General features: G+C 39.6%; 2 protein-coding genes across 7 annotated transcripts in view; both read left to right on the top strand.

Annotated features, from left to right (window-relative positions):
- LOC135760384 (B-cell receptor CD22-like) overlaps positions 1–17,878 on the top strand; it is a 59,610-nt gene that overhangs the window by 18,415 nt on the left and 23,317 nt on the right. Inside the window, exons 11-12 of one of the 6 annotated variants that reach the window (XM_073814305.1) lie at positions 15,401–15,481; positions 15,563–15,914. The exons of 3 other annotated variants lie outside the window; for them this stretch is intronic. In XM_073814305.1, the coding sequence (XP_073670406.1) occupies positions 15,401–15,481; positions 15,563–15,658 (177 nt within the window). In that variant the 3' untranslated portion in view covers positions 15,659–15,914. Of the gene's footprint in view, positions 1–15,400; positions 15,482–15,562; positions 15,915–17,878 lie in introns of those variants that run through there. 2 more of the 6 variants (XM_073814304.1, XM_073814301.1) reach the window with 2 other exon arrangements.
- Positions 1,101–15,269, top strand: LOC135760386 (B-cell receptor CD22-like). Its single transcript, XM_073814442.1, has 6 exons — positions 1,101–1,121; positions 1,362–1,419; positions 4,274–4,621; positions 12,706–12,963; positions 14,444–14,707; positions 15,220–15,269. Exons 1-6 carry the CDS (start codon positions 1,101–1,103, stop codon positions 15,267–15,269), a joined length of 999 nt encoding a protein of 332 aa, XP_073670543.1.

Genomic DNA, 17,878 nt, shown 5'->3' with positions numbered 1-17,878 from the left:
TTTCATTCTAAACCCCACTTTTAACCCTGGGTTAAGGAGAGTTTCACACCTGTAATTTGAAAGCGGTGTTAGCACCGCTTTTTACCCAGGGTTATGAAACCCTGCTCCGGAGCAGGGTTAGCACCACATTTGTGGTGTTAACCCCGCATTGCGGTGCCAAACGCATGCAGTGTGAACACGAAGCAGGGCTAGAATGTTATGACCCTAATTAAACACAGCTGAAGCAGCTAATCAAGGTGTTCAGGGTTGCTTGATAATTACAGACAGGTGTGTTGGAGCTGGGTTGGAGACTCCTCACCCAGGGTTAAGGAATGCACAGAGTGAAACGTCAAATTATGAATACCCAGGGTTTTAGAATAACCCAGGGTTAACAATTTCAGGTGTGAAAAGCCCTATAGTGATTCAAACCACACTGATGTCCCTTTGTTATGTTTTAATCCCAAATCTGCTCTCATGGATCTGAAACAGACACACTGAATGATTCTGGAAAAGTAAATTCTTCAATGATTGTAATGTGAGAATTCAGTTACAGGACTCAAGTGTTGATGGTGTCTATGTGTTGAGTATAGATGGATGTTATAATCTCTTTTATCCAATAGAGGACTGATGGTTGTCAAGTTTTAAAGAAACAGTTCAGCTAAAAATCAAACTTCAGTGCTTATCATGACACCATCAGTCATGAATGTTAACATGTTTCTGGTGTTTCTTTGACTTCACCTTGAGCTTGATGTCAAACTGAATGAGCAGAAGTGTGATGAAGACATCAGATCATCATATAGATAATCTTAACAGATTCATGTCTATGTCTTCATTCAGTCTGTGTGATGGGTTGATATTGATTTTATCGATCAGAAGCACACATATGTGGCTGTATGATTTTGTACTGATGTCAGTGTCCCAGGGCTTCAGCCTGCCTTTTTGCCATCAAACCCACATTAAATGATTCATTACCTTTTTGTTTCTTGAGTTCCTCTCATGTTGACGTAATGACAGAAATACTCAGGAAGACAAAGATATTTTAAGCAGCACATTCAAGTGTGAAAACCACAAGCAGTCCATCAGTTGTCCATCTTGTTCATTTCTTCTTTGTGCATTGACACATGCTAGACAATTACAACGCGGTGAGATGATTTTAACATTGTTTTAAGAATAAATCAATCTGTAAAGCTAAACATTTATAAAACAAGAAAAAATTTTAATGTCATAATCTCAGTAAATGTTTTCTTTAACTATAATCTATATATAACTATAAATATATATATAACTATAATCTTCTCTCATTAAATCAAATGATGAAGAAATAAATGTTTGTGATGATGTCATGATGTGTATATGTTGATCTGTATGTTTTATGATTGTAGAGGTTTGATATGGAGATGTGTTTCAGAATATCTCTGATGTTTCTGCTCATTACTGCTGGTAAGTGCAGATCACACTTATAGAATCACTTTATACACTTTCTGTCTGATTAAATTCACACCTTGTGTTATATAACATGACACAGCGCACAGTCTAAACTTGCGTGTCTGAATCCACTTTTGTTAATTTAACGTCAGGAAAAATGGTTTGTGCGCCTAGTGCAGTCTAAAAGGGTTGTTCCTTTTCTCAAAATGAGTAATGCGTGTGTTTTGGGTGTAACTCGCAATAAACCAATGAGAATCTCAGCTCTCATCCCCTTTAAAAGCCAGTTGCACTGGCGCCATGCTGATTCCCTATTTAGATGGCGGAATTGTAAACTGAAAAACTAAAGACCCCACACTCTAAAAAAGTAATCTGTAAAAAAACGGATAATGTTCTGGCAGAAAATTACCAGTAGTTTTTCCGTTATGTTTACAGACATTTCTGTTTATTCAAAAACTGAACATTCTGTAGATTTATAGAACACTGTCCGTAGATTTACAGAACATTGTCCATAGCCTTTAGGGACACTTTAATCCGACCTATGAAATGCAACAATGGTGACAATCAACAACAAAGCTTCATGCCGCAATGCATGCTGGGTACCAGGATTGTGGAAAATTCTTTCTTAACATTTACTCTCATCATTGTTGAGATTTATATCCAAAGAGTTGATGTCTCTCTGAAGGAAAAAACACAGCTGAAACATTTGCAGAAATCTTATTCAGTACAGCGTGTTTTTAGATCAACATAGAGTGTCAATCTTATACATATCAGTTATTTATTCTTATTTTATTATTTCATGTTTAAATGTTAGGCAGAAAAACATAAAAATAACCAAGCTTAGTTGACATCATAGACACTTCCCCTTCCTCAAGCAACAAGCAACAAACAACAAACAACAAACAAGTTGCAAATACTACAAGCAAAAACACTGTTGCAATGCTAAAAGAGCAGAGTCAGTTCTGGAAGGTCAAGGGACAAAAGCCTAACTAAAGGAAACACTAATCACCATAGTGGTGACTTCAAATTAATCTAAAACAAACTGTAGATTTAATGTGATAAATGTTGTGGTAAATATCCATTTGACTTCCACATCACGTCAGAAAGAAGATTTGTCTACTAAATCACATGTGTGGATGCTGGAATAGTTGAACACTTTTTGGCAGTTTCCCGGACAGAAATTAGACTAGTCCTAGACTAAAATAAATGTAAGATCTGTCCAAACTAAAAACCACTTGCACTGACATATCTTAAAATAAAACAGTGCCCTTTGTTTTTCCTCAAAATGCAAGCAAGCAATGTTTTTAGTAAGGCATGTTTGTTAAAACTAGTTTTATTCCCTAATTAAACCAACACCTAGTCTTGGTTTAAGCTAATCCCTGTCCGGGAAACCACCCCTTTGTGTTTGTTGTTTAGAAGTTAAACATCATCCATGTTAGAAAATAACTCTGCAAGCAAGTTGTAATTTTAGGTTTCAAACAGAGATGGTGATAGAGAGGTTAAGTGAAAGATTGCAGCAGGAGTTGTTGCAACTATAATGCAACATGTTATTAAAAAAAAACAGATAAAACGCCTGTAAAACATAAATACGGAAAATTCCTTCATATTTACAAAGTATTTTGTTCGTTTTTTACACATTTTTTTTAGAGTGTATGTTTAAAAAACTTATACCCGTCGAAAAACATCCGTTTTTTAATGTTGAGTTTGATGAACTCCTAAATATGAGACGCAGATCACCTAGCACGTTCGCCTAAATTGCATGCGCAAGCATGGCCAGCACGCAATAGCGCAACATCGATACAACGAAAAGCAATCCAAAATGTACAGACTTAAATTAGATCTGAATTTACGTTTATAATAAATACAATTTTTTTAATTAAATAAGGTCAAAAGTAACAAAGTGCAGAACAAATGTGCAAAATGCCTCAGGTGCACGGAAACAAAACACAAGCCAAATAGATAAATCAGATAACCCAGAGTGATTTATAAATAAAATAAAATGAAGAAATTATTTAAAGAACGAAAGTATAGCCAGAATTGCAAGCTTTGTCTTTTAAATGTAGAAACAAAGAGGCAATGGTTTATAAACATAGGAACCTCTTTTTGGACGTGTAGCCCTGTCACAGGGATTGTTGGATTTATTAACGCATTTTAAAAATATTTATCGAAAGCTGCTACTTCACATATTATTTGCAGGATTATAATAATATGCTGTATATTAATATATTGGGAAGAAGCTGTTCTATGTGAAATCAGATAATGTGTGCACCCATATGGCCAAAATTGAAGGATCCTCATTTCATAACACATCTGCAACGATTCGACTGTGAGATTGGTAGTCGAATCAGGCTTCTCCTATCGATGCATCGAATCTTCGACTATTCGGGGTCACCCATAGTATTTAATTACTTAAAGGGGACATATTATGAAAATCTGACTTTTTCCATGTTTAAGTGCTATAATTGTGTCCCCAGTGCTTCTATCAACCTAGAAAATATTAAAAAGATCAACCCAATAACTTAGTTTTGGTAAACCATTTTCTGCAAGCATGTGAAAAATAGGTCATTGTAATTTGGCCCTTATTGTGATGTCAGAATAAGGTAATACCGCCCCCTTTATCTGCACTATCCAACCACAGCACAACCATTTAGTATGGAGAGAAAGAGAGAGATAAAATATTTCACAGCACAATTGAGTTTCAATTGCAACAAACCACCATCATTGTGATCAGTGGTTGCACTTCATCCGCTCATTTGCATTTTAAATGACACACCCAAAACGGCACACTTTTGCTCAGACCTATTTTAGACTTAGTTTTCATCTTTAAAAAAATCTCATAATATGTCCCCTTTAAATCATCTTTGTGTTTCAGATGTTGATGGTCAGCAGGTTTGGGAAGTGAATTACAGCACTTCATATATTTGTGTATTAAGAGGATCAACAGTGAGAATAACATGCACCTTAAAATATCCATCTGACCATGTGATCAATAAAGTTTTCTGGACCAAAACTGCATATATACACCATGCAGAACCACCCGACCTGTGTTTGGACCCAGAAAACAGACAAAGAGTTCAGTGTCACAGTGAATATAAAGACATTCACAGCATCACTTTGACAGATGTGACAGAAGCTGATAAACACTACTACTGCTGCAGATTTACAACAAGCAAAGGTGTTAAATGGACAGGAGTTCCTGGAGTTCATCTTGATGTCACAGGTAATGAAATAAACCACACAATCATATTAACACACAGAGGACATGAGAGATTATATTAAGAAACGTTAGTTTTAATTAAGTAAATTTATAAAGTCGATGTTATCATCATATATCAATATATTTTACTTTATGCATTTTTGCATGGCACCTTGGAATGCTTGATTCTGATTGGTCAGTGGTGACATTTAAAGGTTTGTTATTCCCATATAACAACCACCTGAATGTAATTAAAGAGCCTCATCCAAGTGCTGTCAGTCCTGATAGATGCAGTGTAATACTTTTTTAAAAAAAAATTGGCGGGAAAAGAGAAAATTTCTAAGTTGCCAGCCAATGGCAGCAATTTTATGATTTTCACAAAAGTGAAATGCTTTCCAGAAAATGTTTCTCTTTAATTATATACACATACAATATATCAAATGAAAGAACAGACCCTTCAAGCAAGCCTCCAATATCCCTTTATGGGCCCATTTAGGGCTAGCCTAAGGGCCCCATGCAGGTTTGCTCACCGGCGAAATGTTGTCCCCTTAGCGCTGGCCCTGTTTGATTGTGTTTACAGTGTGCAATATAACATGTGTTCATGTTTCACGTGTAAAAGGGGCATTATTTTTCACACAATTTACTTATTTCTATACCGCTGTTTTTACTGTCCTCAAAACGGGCTGATGTCTTCCTTGTTCTATGAAGTCCCTCCTTCAGAAATACGTATCGAGTTCTGATTGTGTAGCTTGTTTAGTGTATTGTTATTCGAGAGCAGCTTAGCTTGCCGTGAGATTCATACTCTGATTCTTGATGTTTGTGTGTCCCAAAAAACAGCAGTAAATTTTTGTCCATAGTTTCTAAAAATCTTAATGAAAAACTGCTCCCATTGTGTTGATCCCATTTTAACATGGAAGAAAACTTTTATATGTTAGTAAATTACAGTTTTTTTCGATTGCTAAACGCCAGTGGGCACAACTGGAGTCACATGTGCAAAACTCTAACTACAGTCTGCACAGCAGCAGTTCATGTGGACCAAACTCTAGTTCGTTTTTCATTGCTTGAACACAGTTTTCAAAACTTTACACACTTATTCCATGACTTTAACCACAACCTGCACAACACTGTGGATTTACAGCACTTTGTTCAAATGCTAACACACTGCTGTCAAAACTGTGAATCACACATTCAAAACACAATTGATTTCAGCCTTGTGCCTTTCAAACACTGCTGATTGCAATTTCATATAAATATAAATTCCAATTTCATATATATATTTCATTTATATATAATATTACCTTTCATGTACTTTAAGTTTCTACCTTTTTTCTCATTACTGTAATTCCGTAAATTACTACAGACAACTGAAGCAAACTGCTAATTTTCATTTACCCTAAAAAATTATGATGTTCTAAAAAAATATTGTGATAAATCAATAAATAAATCATTCTTTAAAGAAAACATTACTTGGTGTGACATCACTGAAATTGTTAAAACTGTAAAGATATAAAGTTAGTATTTTGTGTATTGGTGTTTGATGTTAGTGTTTTTCCTCTCAGTGTGTTGTGAGTGACAGTGTGTGTTATCTCAGTGAGGGTTGTGTTTAGTGTTTGGCTGCACGGAGCTGTTTTGAGCCATATGTTAAGAGTTGTGCTCAGGTGACTTTTGGTAGTGCAGACTGTAGTTAGAGTTTTGCACATGTAGCTCCAGTTGTGCCCACTGTCGTTTAGCAATCGAAAAAAACTGTAATTAATTAGATTGTGATCTTTATCATTATGTACCAACCACCATAGAATTGCACTAAGTTTACATTAATAAAACATGTGTTTTATACACACAAAGTTAATGCAACCAGAAAAAAATAGTAAATGAAATGTCACGGATCAAGAGTCCAACTTAGCTAAACACTGATCGCCATAATGTTGACTTTAAATGAAACAAAACATCAACATCTAAACTTAATAAGTGAATTGTGGTTTTCACAGCAATATTTTTTACTAAACATTCCGAAATAAAGTTTTATAACAGTTTCAAAATAATAAAATGCAATGTTTCTCTATCATTTACATAATAAGCAAAAAAGTAAATATAGAAAACAGTTGTTGTTTTATACAATTTGCGAACATTAAAACATGAAATTGTCATAACTTTTGAAAATTCAAGCAACCAAGAAACATTCTTAAAACATTAAAAACTGGAAACTTTTCATGTTAGCAAAATGTTTTTGGGAACATTCTTAGAACTTTTCTCTGTCTGGTAGGAGCCTGATGAGTGTAATTAGGTGTTTCTTCTTCTTCTTCCTTTATTTCTTAACGACATTCCAGCATCTACGGCTGCATTCAGCACGTCGGAGTTTTCCTTACTCAAACATGTTCTGAGGGCAGAAAGACTATGATTGGTTCACAAAAACGACCAATCAAAATGCTCGTTTCTGGTTTAAGCCCTCAGCGGAGCCTTCAAGGCAGCTTCTGCAGTGAAGCAGTTCGAGCTCACCGTTGGTCAGATGAGTAGCGCAGATATGGTAAGATAGGAATGAGACGGTTTTTGAATTCAGCTTGAAACGTTTCGAGCATTTAAGTGACACGTTTTCACCTGTCCGTGGCACGACTTTCTTTTTCTTGCCAGTTTCACATATTGGTTATTCAGTTGTTTTTCCTATTTTCTTACCGTTGTCGATTGGGATTGGGGTTAGAACAACTTTCTGTTACATAAAATGACATCCTCACTCTAACCCCAAGCAAGAACAATTTGAATTTCTGACAAATAAACGTATAAACAATGCCATTTTATCCCAAACCCAACTTTATCCTCACGCGAAAACAGTTTGAAAATGTGATGTAAACCACAAATCTAACCCCAATCGACAATGGTTTGAAAAAAGGAAAAAAAATTAATAAACAATACGTGAAACTGGCACAAAAAAGAAAGTCGTGCCATGGACACATGAAAACGTGTCACTTAAATACTCGAAACGTTTCGAGCTGAATTCAGAAACCGTCTCATTCCTATCTTACCATATCTGCGCTACTCATCTGACCAACGGTGAGCTCGAACTGCTTCAATGCAGAAGCTGCCTTGAGGGCTTAAACCAGTAACACGCAGACTGCTGGTAGGCAGTAGCCACGCATGTAACCACAGTAGCAGTGCGACTGTCAATGAAGAAGAAGCTTGGCAAGTTTACCCACAAACGAAGAAGAAACAGCAACTTGTTGTGTATGTTTTGAGAAGACCAGCAATGATGGAAGTAAATAAAAGCCACTTATGTTGCAGTTTGAGTTAAATCACTCCTCAACTTGGCTCATCTTTGTTTTCACCGTCGTAAACGGAAATACCTATGACGCAGTTTTTTTACCTGACGGGAGGGGTTCTGGTGGACCAATAAAAGCGCTTGCGGTCCGCGTAGATCTGACGCGCTGTTAAAAATTTTCCGAGGTGCACGTCAGGCTACGCAGAGCTACGCACAGGCTATGTTTATGTCACAGGTAGGGGTGGACCCAGATGTAAATAAGGTCACGCCCCTTTCTCCACCTCGAGGAGATTCCCAAAGCCACCCCAATGACCAGACACACAAGGTAGCATAAATTAAAATGTACTTTATTTAATTTAATTAAAAATGATAAATAGGGGAGGGAAAAAGGGGGAACTTAAAATAACGGCCACTCCAGGCTCTCCTCCTTCATCACCAACTGAGTCTTTACACAGTTCATTCTCCTGACGTTCACTCTCGTTCTCCCTTCCTTTGCAGGCAGCTTGGACACAATAACACAGTTAGTGCAACTTGGATACTTCTCACCTCTCTGCTGTTTACAGCTCGGGGCATGGATGACTGTTCACAGTTCGTTCTACTGACGTTCACTCTCGTTCTCTCTTCCTTTACAGGCAGCTTGGACACAATAACACAGTTAGTGCAACTTGGATATTTCTCACCTCTCTGCTGTTTACAGCTCGGGGCATGGATGTCTGTTCACAGTTCGTTCTACTGACGTTCACTCTCGTTCTCTCTTCCTTTACAGGCAGTTTGGACACAATAACACAGTTAGTGCAACTTGGATACTTCTCACCTCTCTGCTGTTTACAGCTCGGGGCATGGATGACTGTTCACAGTTCGTTCTACGGCGTTGTGATCGCCATGTACGGGGGCGGGCTTACGACAGCGGCCTGCACAGAAAGGCAAACGACGATGGTTTTCCTAGGGGTCGCCGGGGGCAAAAACCCTCTCGGCGGATGCGCTGATCAGCAGGGGGCGAACTGTCACACCGTCTCGCCGGGCCGAGCGCTGCCCTATCCTCAATGCCCGTAGGCCGATCGGATACTGGACAGGGGCGCCCCTTTGTAGAGGCCACGGGGCGGCGGAACTGCTTCGCCTCTCACTCTGCCACAAGATAGAACACACAGGTAAAATAGCAATATACAGGTTCGAGGTTGTACTCACACACGCGCTGCCAGCTTCCAAGTCTTCACCGCCACACTCTGTAACTGTCGACACACAGGCGGGGCGACTTCCAAAGCCCACGCCGTCACTTTATACTTGGATCGCACCCAGCATACAATAATTAGTGTTACTCACAACCGTCAGCCTCTCCGTCTCCTCCTCAGTAGAAGGATGATGCGGGGTACGTCTGACAAGACACACAGCACTTGCACAGCAACCCACAGCAAATACACAGCACCACTTCAACGTGAAAGGTTTTCCAAAATGACATAGCCTCACCCACCATACTACAAGTGTACACACGAGACGCCCGACGTCCTCCACTTCGCTAAGGTCGGATGGGGGCGATGGTACTACGGTCGGAGCTTTTGGTTCTGCTGCTACGGCTGCTCAATCCACTTATTCCTGCGGCTCACCCACCACGCTAGATCAGGGGTAGGGCCGCCTTCCTGGAGGCGTTCAATAATACACAGGTTAGTAGTTATTGCTTCAAATCAATCCAGAGCCAATACTCACAGCGGTCCTCTTGGTAAATAGTTCACAAACTGCTTCGTTTACTTCCTCCTTGGTTACTCCAAGCGTGTCACAATCTCCATTGTTTTCTTCTACCCACAGGGTTTCCTCTTACAGTAGTATCCACAAAGCGTCCTCGTGGTGCAGTGCTCCTTTAAATACCACAGCTCCGTCCTTTTCGCCTCTCTTGGCTGCCGCACTCTTTCCTCTTGCTATAAGCACTCCGTGGATCAACGGCGCCCTCCGGCTCCTCCAAGGACGGAGCGTGTGAATTTTCTCTGCCCTAGGCAGCAAATGGAGCTTGTGCCCAAAAACGACTCTCCTTGTGTTTCAGCAGAGCCCTTTTATTTCAAACAGCCTCCAACCATATTTCGCTACCTTAATCTCTCTCACCTGCGGCTCATCAAGCCCTGATTCCGTCGTCCTGGCAACCAGGAAGTAAGAAGGTCCGTCCTCATATATGGCCCGATGGGGAAACTTTCCGGGCGGAACCAAAACTTCCCGAACTTTGGTTCCGCCCTTAAAAAAAAGATCGTCACCTTGTGACATCCCCCCCCGCCAATCCGTTCTCGTCCCGAGAACGCGTTGTTTGGGGACCGGTAAAGGGTTGATGGGAGCTTTTTTTTTTTTAAAAACGTGGTGGGCCATTGGGGGACCTTGGTCTCGACCCGAGGTGGACTGCCGACTACGCCAAATCTGTCACAGGTAGGGGTGGACCCAGATGTAAATAAGGTCACGCCCCTTTCTCCACCTCGAGGAGATTCCCAAAGCCACCCCAATGACCAGACACACAAGGTAGCATAAATTAAAATGTACTTTATTTAATTTAATTAAAAATGATAAATAGGGGAGGGAAAAAGGGGGAACTTAAAATAACGGCCACTCCAGGCTCTCCTCCTTCATCACCAACTGAGTCTTTACACAGTTCATTCTCCTGACGTTCACTCTCGTTCTCCCTTCCTTTGCAGGCAGCTTGGACACAATAACACAGTTAGTGCAACTTGGATACTTCTCACCTCTCTGCTGTTTACAGCTCGGGGCATGGATGACTGTTCACAGTTCGTTCTACTGACGTTCACTCTCGTTCTCTCTTCCTTTACAGGCAGCTTGGACACAATAACACAGTTAGTGCAACTTGGATATTTCTCACCTCTCTGCTGTTTACAGCTCGGGGCATGGATGTCTGTTCACAGTTCGTTCTACTGACGTTCACTCTCGTTCTCTCTTCCTTTACAGGCAGTTTGGACACAATAACACAGTTAGTGCAACTTGGATACTTCTCACCTCTCTGCTGTTTACAGCTCGGGGCATGGATGACTGTTCACAGTTCGTTCTACGGCGTTGTGATCGCCATGTACGGGGGCGGGCTTACGACAGCGGCCTGCACAGAAAGGCAAACGACGATGGTTTTCCTAGGGGTCGCCGGGGGCAAAAACCCTCTCGGCGGATGCGCTGATCAGCAGGGGGCGAACTGTCACACCGTCTCGCCGGGCCGAGCGCTGCCCTATCCTCAATGCCCGTAGGCCGATCGGATACTGGACAGGGGCGCCCCTTTGTAGAGGCCACGGGGCGGCGGAACTGCTTCGCCTCTCACTCTGCCACAAGATAGAACACACAGGTAAAATAGCAATATACAGGTTCGAGGTTGTACTCACACACGCGCTGCCAGCTTCCAAGTCTTCACCGCCACACTCTGTAACTGTCGACACACAGGCGGGGCGACTTCCAAAGCCCACGCTGTCACTTTATACTTGGATCGCACCCAGCATACAATAATTAGTGTTACTCACAACCGTCAGCCTCTCCGTCTCCTCCTCAGTAGAAGGATGATGCGGGGTACGTCTGACAAGACACACAGCACTTGCACAGCAACCCACAGCAAATACACAGCACCACTTCAACGTGAAAGGTTTTCCAAAATGACATAGCCTCACCCACCATACTACAAGTGTACACACGAGACGCCCGACGTCCTCCACTTCGCTAAGGTCGGATGGGGGCGATGGTACTACGGTCGGAGCTTTTGGTTCTGCTGCTACGGCTGCTCAATCCACTTATTCCTGCGGCTCACCCACCACGCTAGATCAGGGGTAGGGCCGCCTTCCTGGAGGCGTTCAATAATACACAGGTTAGTAGTTATTGCTTCAAATCAATCCAGAGCCAATACTCACAGCGGTCCTCTTGGTAAATAGTTCACAAACTGCTTCGTTTACTTCCTCCTTGGTTACTCCAAGCGTGTCACAATCTCCATTGTTTTCTTCTACCCACAGGGTTTCCTCTTACAGTAGTATCCACAAAGCGTCCTCGTGGTGCAGTGCTCCTTTAAATACCACAGCTCCGTCCTTTTCGCCTCTCTTGGCTGCCGCACTCTTTCCCTTTTGCTATAAGCACTCCGTGGATCAACGGCGCCCTCCGGCTCCTCCAAGGACGGAGCGTGTGAATTTTCTCTGCCCTAGGCAGCAAATGGAGCTTGTGCCCAAAAACGACTCTCCTTGTGTTTCAGCAGAGCCCTTTTATTTCAAACAGCCTCCAACCATATTTCGCTACCTTAATCTCTCTCACCTGCGGCTCATCAAGCCCTGATTCCGTCGTCCTGGCAACCAGGAAGTAAGAAGGTCCGTCCTCATATATGGCCCGATGGGGAAACTTTCCGGGCGGAACCAAAACTTCCCGAACTTTGGTTCCGCCCTTAAAAAAAAGATCGTCACCTTGTGACATCACCCTACATTGTAGAACTTACGCACAAATATAAATCGGGCTTAACACTTTGTAGGTGTGAGCTAAAGTGTGTCGTTTTGGGTGTGTCCTTTTAAATGCAAATGAGCCGATGAACTTCAAACACTGATCACAATGATGGTGGTTTGATCCAATTCAAACTCAATTGTGCTGTCAATTATTTTTTCTCTCACTTTCTCTCTGCACTAAATGTCAGTGATGTGGTTGAATAGTGCATATTCAGGGGCGGAATTATTATAAGAATTCCTTATGACATCATAAGGAGGGTCAAATTTCAATTACCTAATTTTTGCTTACACCTTTAAAGTGGCAATGCTAACATTTTCATACCATGACCTCTTTAAAGGATTTCAGTGATGATGATTGACTAACAGATAGTTTGTTGTTGTTGTTGTTGTTGTTGTTGTTGTTGTTGCTCTGCTGTCAGACATGCAGGTGGAGACAAATCAGAGAGTGATGGTTGGAGATTCAGTGACTCTTACATGTGAAACTACCTGCAGTCTGACTGAAGAAACAACATTCATCTGGTACAGAAACACACAGAGATTCACTGAAGGAATAATTACATTGAATCAACTTCACCTGCAGTCAGTCAGTCGTGATGATTCAGGAGTTTATAGATGTGATGCTGTAAGAGGATCTGAATGTCTGCTATCCTCTCCTGATGTTTATCTTAGTGTTGAGTGTAAGTACACACTGATTCATTAACATACATGAATAAATATTTCATGAATTTTCATCAGTATACTGAGTGTATGACATAAAATCTACTGTAATAATGTGTAAAATAATTGTGTATGTTTGGTTTGGGTTTCAGCTTGATCATTTAATATTAGATTCAACTTTACAAAATGTTTTTATGAGTTTTTATAAAGAACTTGGGCCTTATTTATAAAGCGTGCGTACGCACAGATTTGATCGTAAAGTGTGCATACACAAAAATCTACGGCAAAGTCCATATTTATAACAACTGTCTTTGATGTGGAAAAGTGCTTAGCGCCATGTCAGGGTCTGAGCAGACGTACACACTTTTGCTTGTCCAATTGCTACAGGTTTTTGGCAATATAAGCCATTCTTGCTGCTCGAAATTGGGTTTTGTTGGACTTTAAGGCGTCCAAAGCATGTTCATCAATGGAGAAAGACACAAATATCTAAATTGAATATTTATTGATCAGATATGAAAAAGTTACAGCATGCTGGAGTGTCCCAAATCCTACAGCAGGATTTGACAAACTCCCAGCTCATAACAAAAACATGAGTATTTATCGCCGTTCTCTCTTCAGAATTCTCCTCCCCCAGATGGCTATTCTCCTTATCAGATTCCATCACCACATTCCTGTGGGGGTTGCCTATCACACACATACACAGAACAAGCACAGGAGATTCTGTTCTTCAAGGTTGAGCTGCCATGCCCCCATTAAGTTATTCTGTATGCAACCTTCATTTCATTGGTTAATACACATTTATCAAAGACAACATCTTATATTTATTACATCAATTATTCAATGATTAATACTGATTAAGTAAGAAATACATTGCATATTTTATCCTGTGAATATTAAAGCATTAGTTAATAACATGGTTCCCTGTTTGCTTTTCTCCCTCAGGCCTCTCTCTTATCTTAACAATCTCCAGACGTACATTCCTCAGCATATGCTGTTTCTCCCCCAACCGAACACAGACAACTTTCTTGTACTCAGCACAGAAAGCATAATAGCACATATGAATTATAACATGACATACTGATTAATAAAACAACATAAAAATCCCACAGTTTAAACATTGACAAGCGCTCTTTTATATGTCTATGACATTAATTAGGCATTGTATAAAGGCGGAGGTCTGAAACTGCTCAGCTGCGCACAAGTTTACGATCATTTGCGATTTATAAATTCCACATCTGAAAGAAAAGGGTACGCACATTTTCTTTGCGTATGTTCAGTTTATAAATCACACACTCGTACGCATTTTTGATAAATGATCGTAAGATCAAATGTAGGATGTTTCTACGCAGCATTTTATAAATGAGGCCCACTTATCAATCTCAGTTATCAAAATAAAATTCACTTTTGAATTCTGTTTACACATATATTTTAGTAAGTGTTGGTTGAAGTGGGAAATCATGATGTGATTAAAATAATACTGAATAATACTTTTACATTTAGATCCCCCTGAGAAAACTTCAGTGTCCATCAGTGGATTTGGTGAAATAATGGAGGGTGATTCAGTGAATCTGACCTGCAGCAGTGAATCAAATCCACCTGTTCACAAATACAGCTGGTTTAAAGTGAATGAAACATCATCTGTTGGATCTGGACAGACGTACAGCATCAGTAACTTTAACTCCAGTCACAGTGAACGGTTTTACTGTGAGGCTCAGAATAAATATGGATCTCAAAAATCAGCTGCTGTATCAGTCACAGTAACAGGTGATCTGTTCAATATTCATTCATTCTGTGTGTTTTGTTTTTATCTGACCCTCTTAGTGTTAAATGATCTTCATAAAAATTGTTTTAGGGGCTCAGGGTTCTGCTTTTTATACACTTTATGGGATTGTGGCAGGATGTGGTGGTTTGTTCCTTATCATCATCTTCATCATTTTGTTTATTAGGTGAGTAAAAGTAATATATTTGTCTTAAATCTCAAAGTTTTTCCTTCATGTTTGCAGTTTATGTATGTGGTTATATTTGTAATGTGACCAATTTACAGCAGAACATTCAATAAAGTTTCAAAATGTTTTTTTTTCTTTCTTTTTTTGCCAGTTTTATTGATGAGATACAGTATAGTACAGTACATATTAGAAAGACAGTGATTGGGTTGATTATGACAAAGACTCAATGTGTCATAGTTTAACTGAACAATTAGTGTAAATATTCATTATCTTATAATATTTATATCACATATTTAAATGATATTTTGTGTTATTTGTTGTTTTCTATAGGAAGTGCAGGAGAGATCGTACAGCAGAAGACATCAAGCGGAAGCAGGTGAGCAAACACAAACCTCCATCTACACCTGCAGTAGAATTAAATTCTGCTTCATCTATAGTGAATCCTTCAGTGCTGATGTTAACTATAAATCAAATAGTGTTTGTGAATAATGATGAAAATCTTTCTATATAGACGGCTGACTCGAGTGATGATACATACACAGCTCTGAATCCTGAGTCCAGAACATCTGATGACATTTACAACACAATCAGAGTAAATCTCTCAAACATTTCAACACTTAAATTCACTTGATCCAAATGAACACAAGGTCTATTGTTCATCTTTCTTTTACAGTCTGATCAGTGCAGGGCTGCTGATGGCGTCTACACGACTCTTGAACTTCAGTCCAGATCTTCTGAATATGACACACTTACAGTAAACAGACATTAAACTCTCTCTCAATGCCAATATGGGAAAAAACTCTCTTGATCTCTTTGTCATCTCTCCTCAATAGTGTCTTCTCTGTTTTGCTTATTTTTGGATGAAATTTTTTTTAAAGTTATTAAATTTCATGAAAACAACACACTTATAAAGTAAACTATGAACATGTTGGTTCTAAACTGTACACAGTGTGCCCTGTACACAGCTGTTATGTTGTTATTTCTTGTTGTTGATTAATAGTTAACATAAACTAACAATAAACAATGCTTTCACTATTGACTGTACATTGATTTCTATGAGAAATAGATGTGCTTATGTTAAATTATTACAAGATACAAGTTTTTGTGAATCTTTTAGGCAATTCTTGGGAAACCTAGAAAAGTGAGAAATGCAGATTTAAAAATATTATTTTGGTGGTTGGAAATTAATAATGTTCATATAAGATCTCATTTAACAATATGCTTAAAACAACGTTGGAGTGGTTTGAGAGAGAAATCCTTGTGATTAATAAGAATACGATGGGAGATCTTTCTGCCAATATACAAAATTGAACTAAAAAGAAACTGAAGTCGAGATCTATTTTAAGGGATAAAGTTAAAATGAGATCTTTAAAAAATATATATTTTTATCAGTAAAAGATATGGACAGTTCCACATCTTTCTTTCTTGGAGCATAAGATTGTACAAGAAGTGCATAAATTGAAAAATAGTAGTGTTCATGGTACAAGAGATCCTATTGAAATGTGCAGTGGATTTTTATTCCGGCTTATTTTCTGCTGAGAACACTGTTACTTAGCCTGGTTAGCCAGACCTACATCAAGATGTAAGGTCTGGCAACTCTTCACACAAACGGCTCAATGCAAGGGGCGGGATATAAGGTTGTCCCTCAAAATGCCTCTGCACGCAATAGGATAGCGCTATGATGCATCAGAGCAACGAAGAAGGTGACGTAGTTACCGTAACCAGTCGGCAAAACTCCAAACACATCTTTCTTGCTTAAAAAGGACTTCAGTAGGGTTTATTTGCTCTTCTCTCAAAGAAAAACATAAGTCTAAGTCCTCCAGAGTCGCGGCCAAAGCCGCTTCAAAAGATAGCTGTTCGCCAGCAGCAGCAGCCATTCTTTGTTTTCAAGTAGGAACCGTTGCAGCTCTGTCGTCATCATGTTACGCCCGCCCCACAGACGCTACACACGATGTGATTGGCCTGACCAAATTTTGGTTTTTGGACCGGTTAAGTGTATTGTGAGTGCCTAGACTAAACCCTGGCAGCAAATATATTTTGCGGCCGCTAGGGTGCGTCTAGATTTCTAGGCTAACTGTTACTCAGAGCGAAAATAATTTTTAAGATCTTCTTAAAGAACTGGAGACCAGTAGCAATTCTTTGTTCTAAATATAAACTCATGTCAAAATGTCTTGCTAACAGGTTAATCAAATATTGTATAAATTTACAATCAAATTTATTGTATTAAAGACAGTTGTGTATCGGATAATTGAAATCTAGTACATGATGTTACTGATTATGCTATGAGTAATAATACCATAGAAGTTGTATCACTTGATCATAAAAAAGCATTTGAGCATTATTTTTAATAAAGGACCACAAACATGTAGCCAGATATTATGCAATATCAAAATATGAAACATTATAACTTGTCTTATAGAGATTGCATTATAATGCACTAAGAATACCGTAATTATGTATTGTAAATACATGCTTCTTAGAAAGTGTTACCAAACTTTTTCCTGTATGAATTTGTCCTAATCTTGGTGAGGTCATTGTCCTAGGGCCTTAAGTGCATTTTATTGTTGTGCGTAGGTTCTATGCTGTAGCTAAGCCGTAGGCTGTGTGTAGCTTTGCATAGCCTGACGTGCACCTCTACAGCATTGGTTCCCAAATCCAGTCCTCGGGACCCCTCTCCCAGCATGTTTTAGATGTCTCCTTATATGAAACACCTGATTCCACTCATCAGGCTAGGCTGGAAGGCGTGAATTTTTTTCCCCAAACCAGTTCAGATAGGAGTTTTACTTAAACATGAGCTCAGGGGCAGAAAGAAATTTGATTGGTTCACAAAAATGACCAATGAAAGTCCTCAACCGGAGCCTTCAAGGCAGCTTCTGCAGTGAAGCAGTTCGAGCTCACCGTTGGTCAGGTGAGTAGCGCAGATGGTTAGATAGGAATGTGACTGGTTTTGAATTCAGCTCGAAATGTTTCGAGCGTTTAAGTTACGTGT

Source organism: Paramisgurnus dabryanus, chromosome 4 (assembly GCF_030506205.2).
Source record: "Paramisgurnus dabryanus chromosome 4, PD_genome_1.1, whole genome shotgun sequence".
NCBI lineage: Eukaryota > Metazoa > Chordata > Actinopteri > Cypriniformes > Cobitidae > Paramisgurnus > Paramisgurnus dabryanus.
Note: the sequence above shows the minus strand (reverse complement) of the source record. Positions and strands in the feature narration are given on the sequence as shown.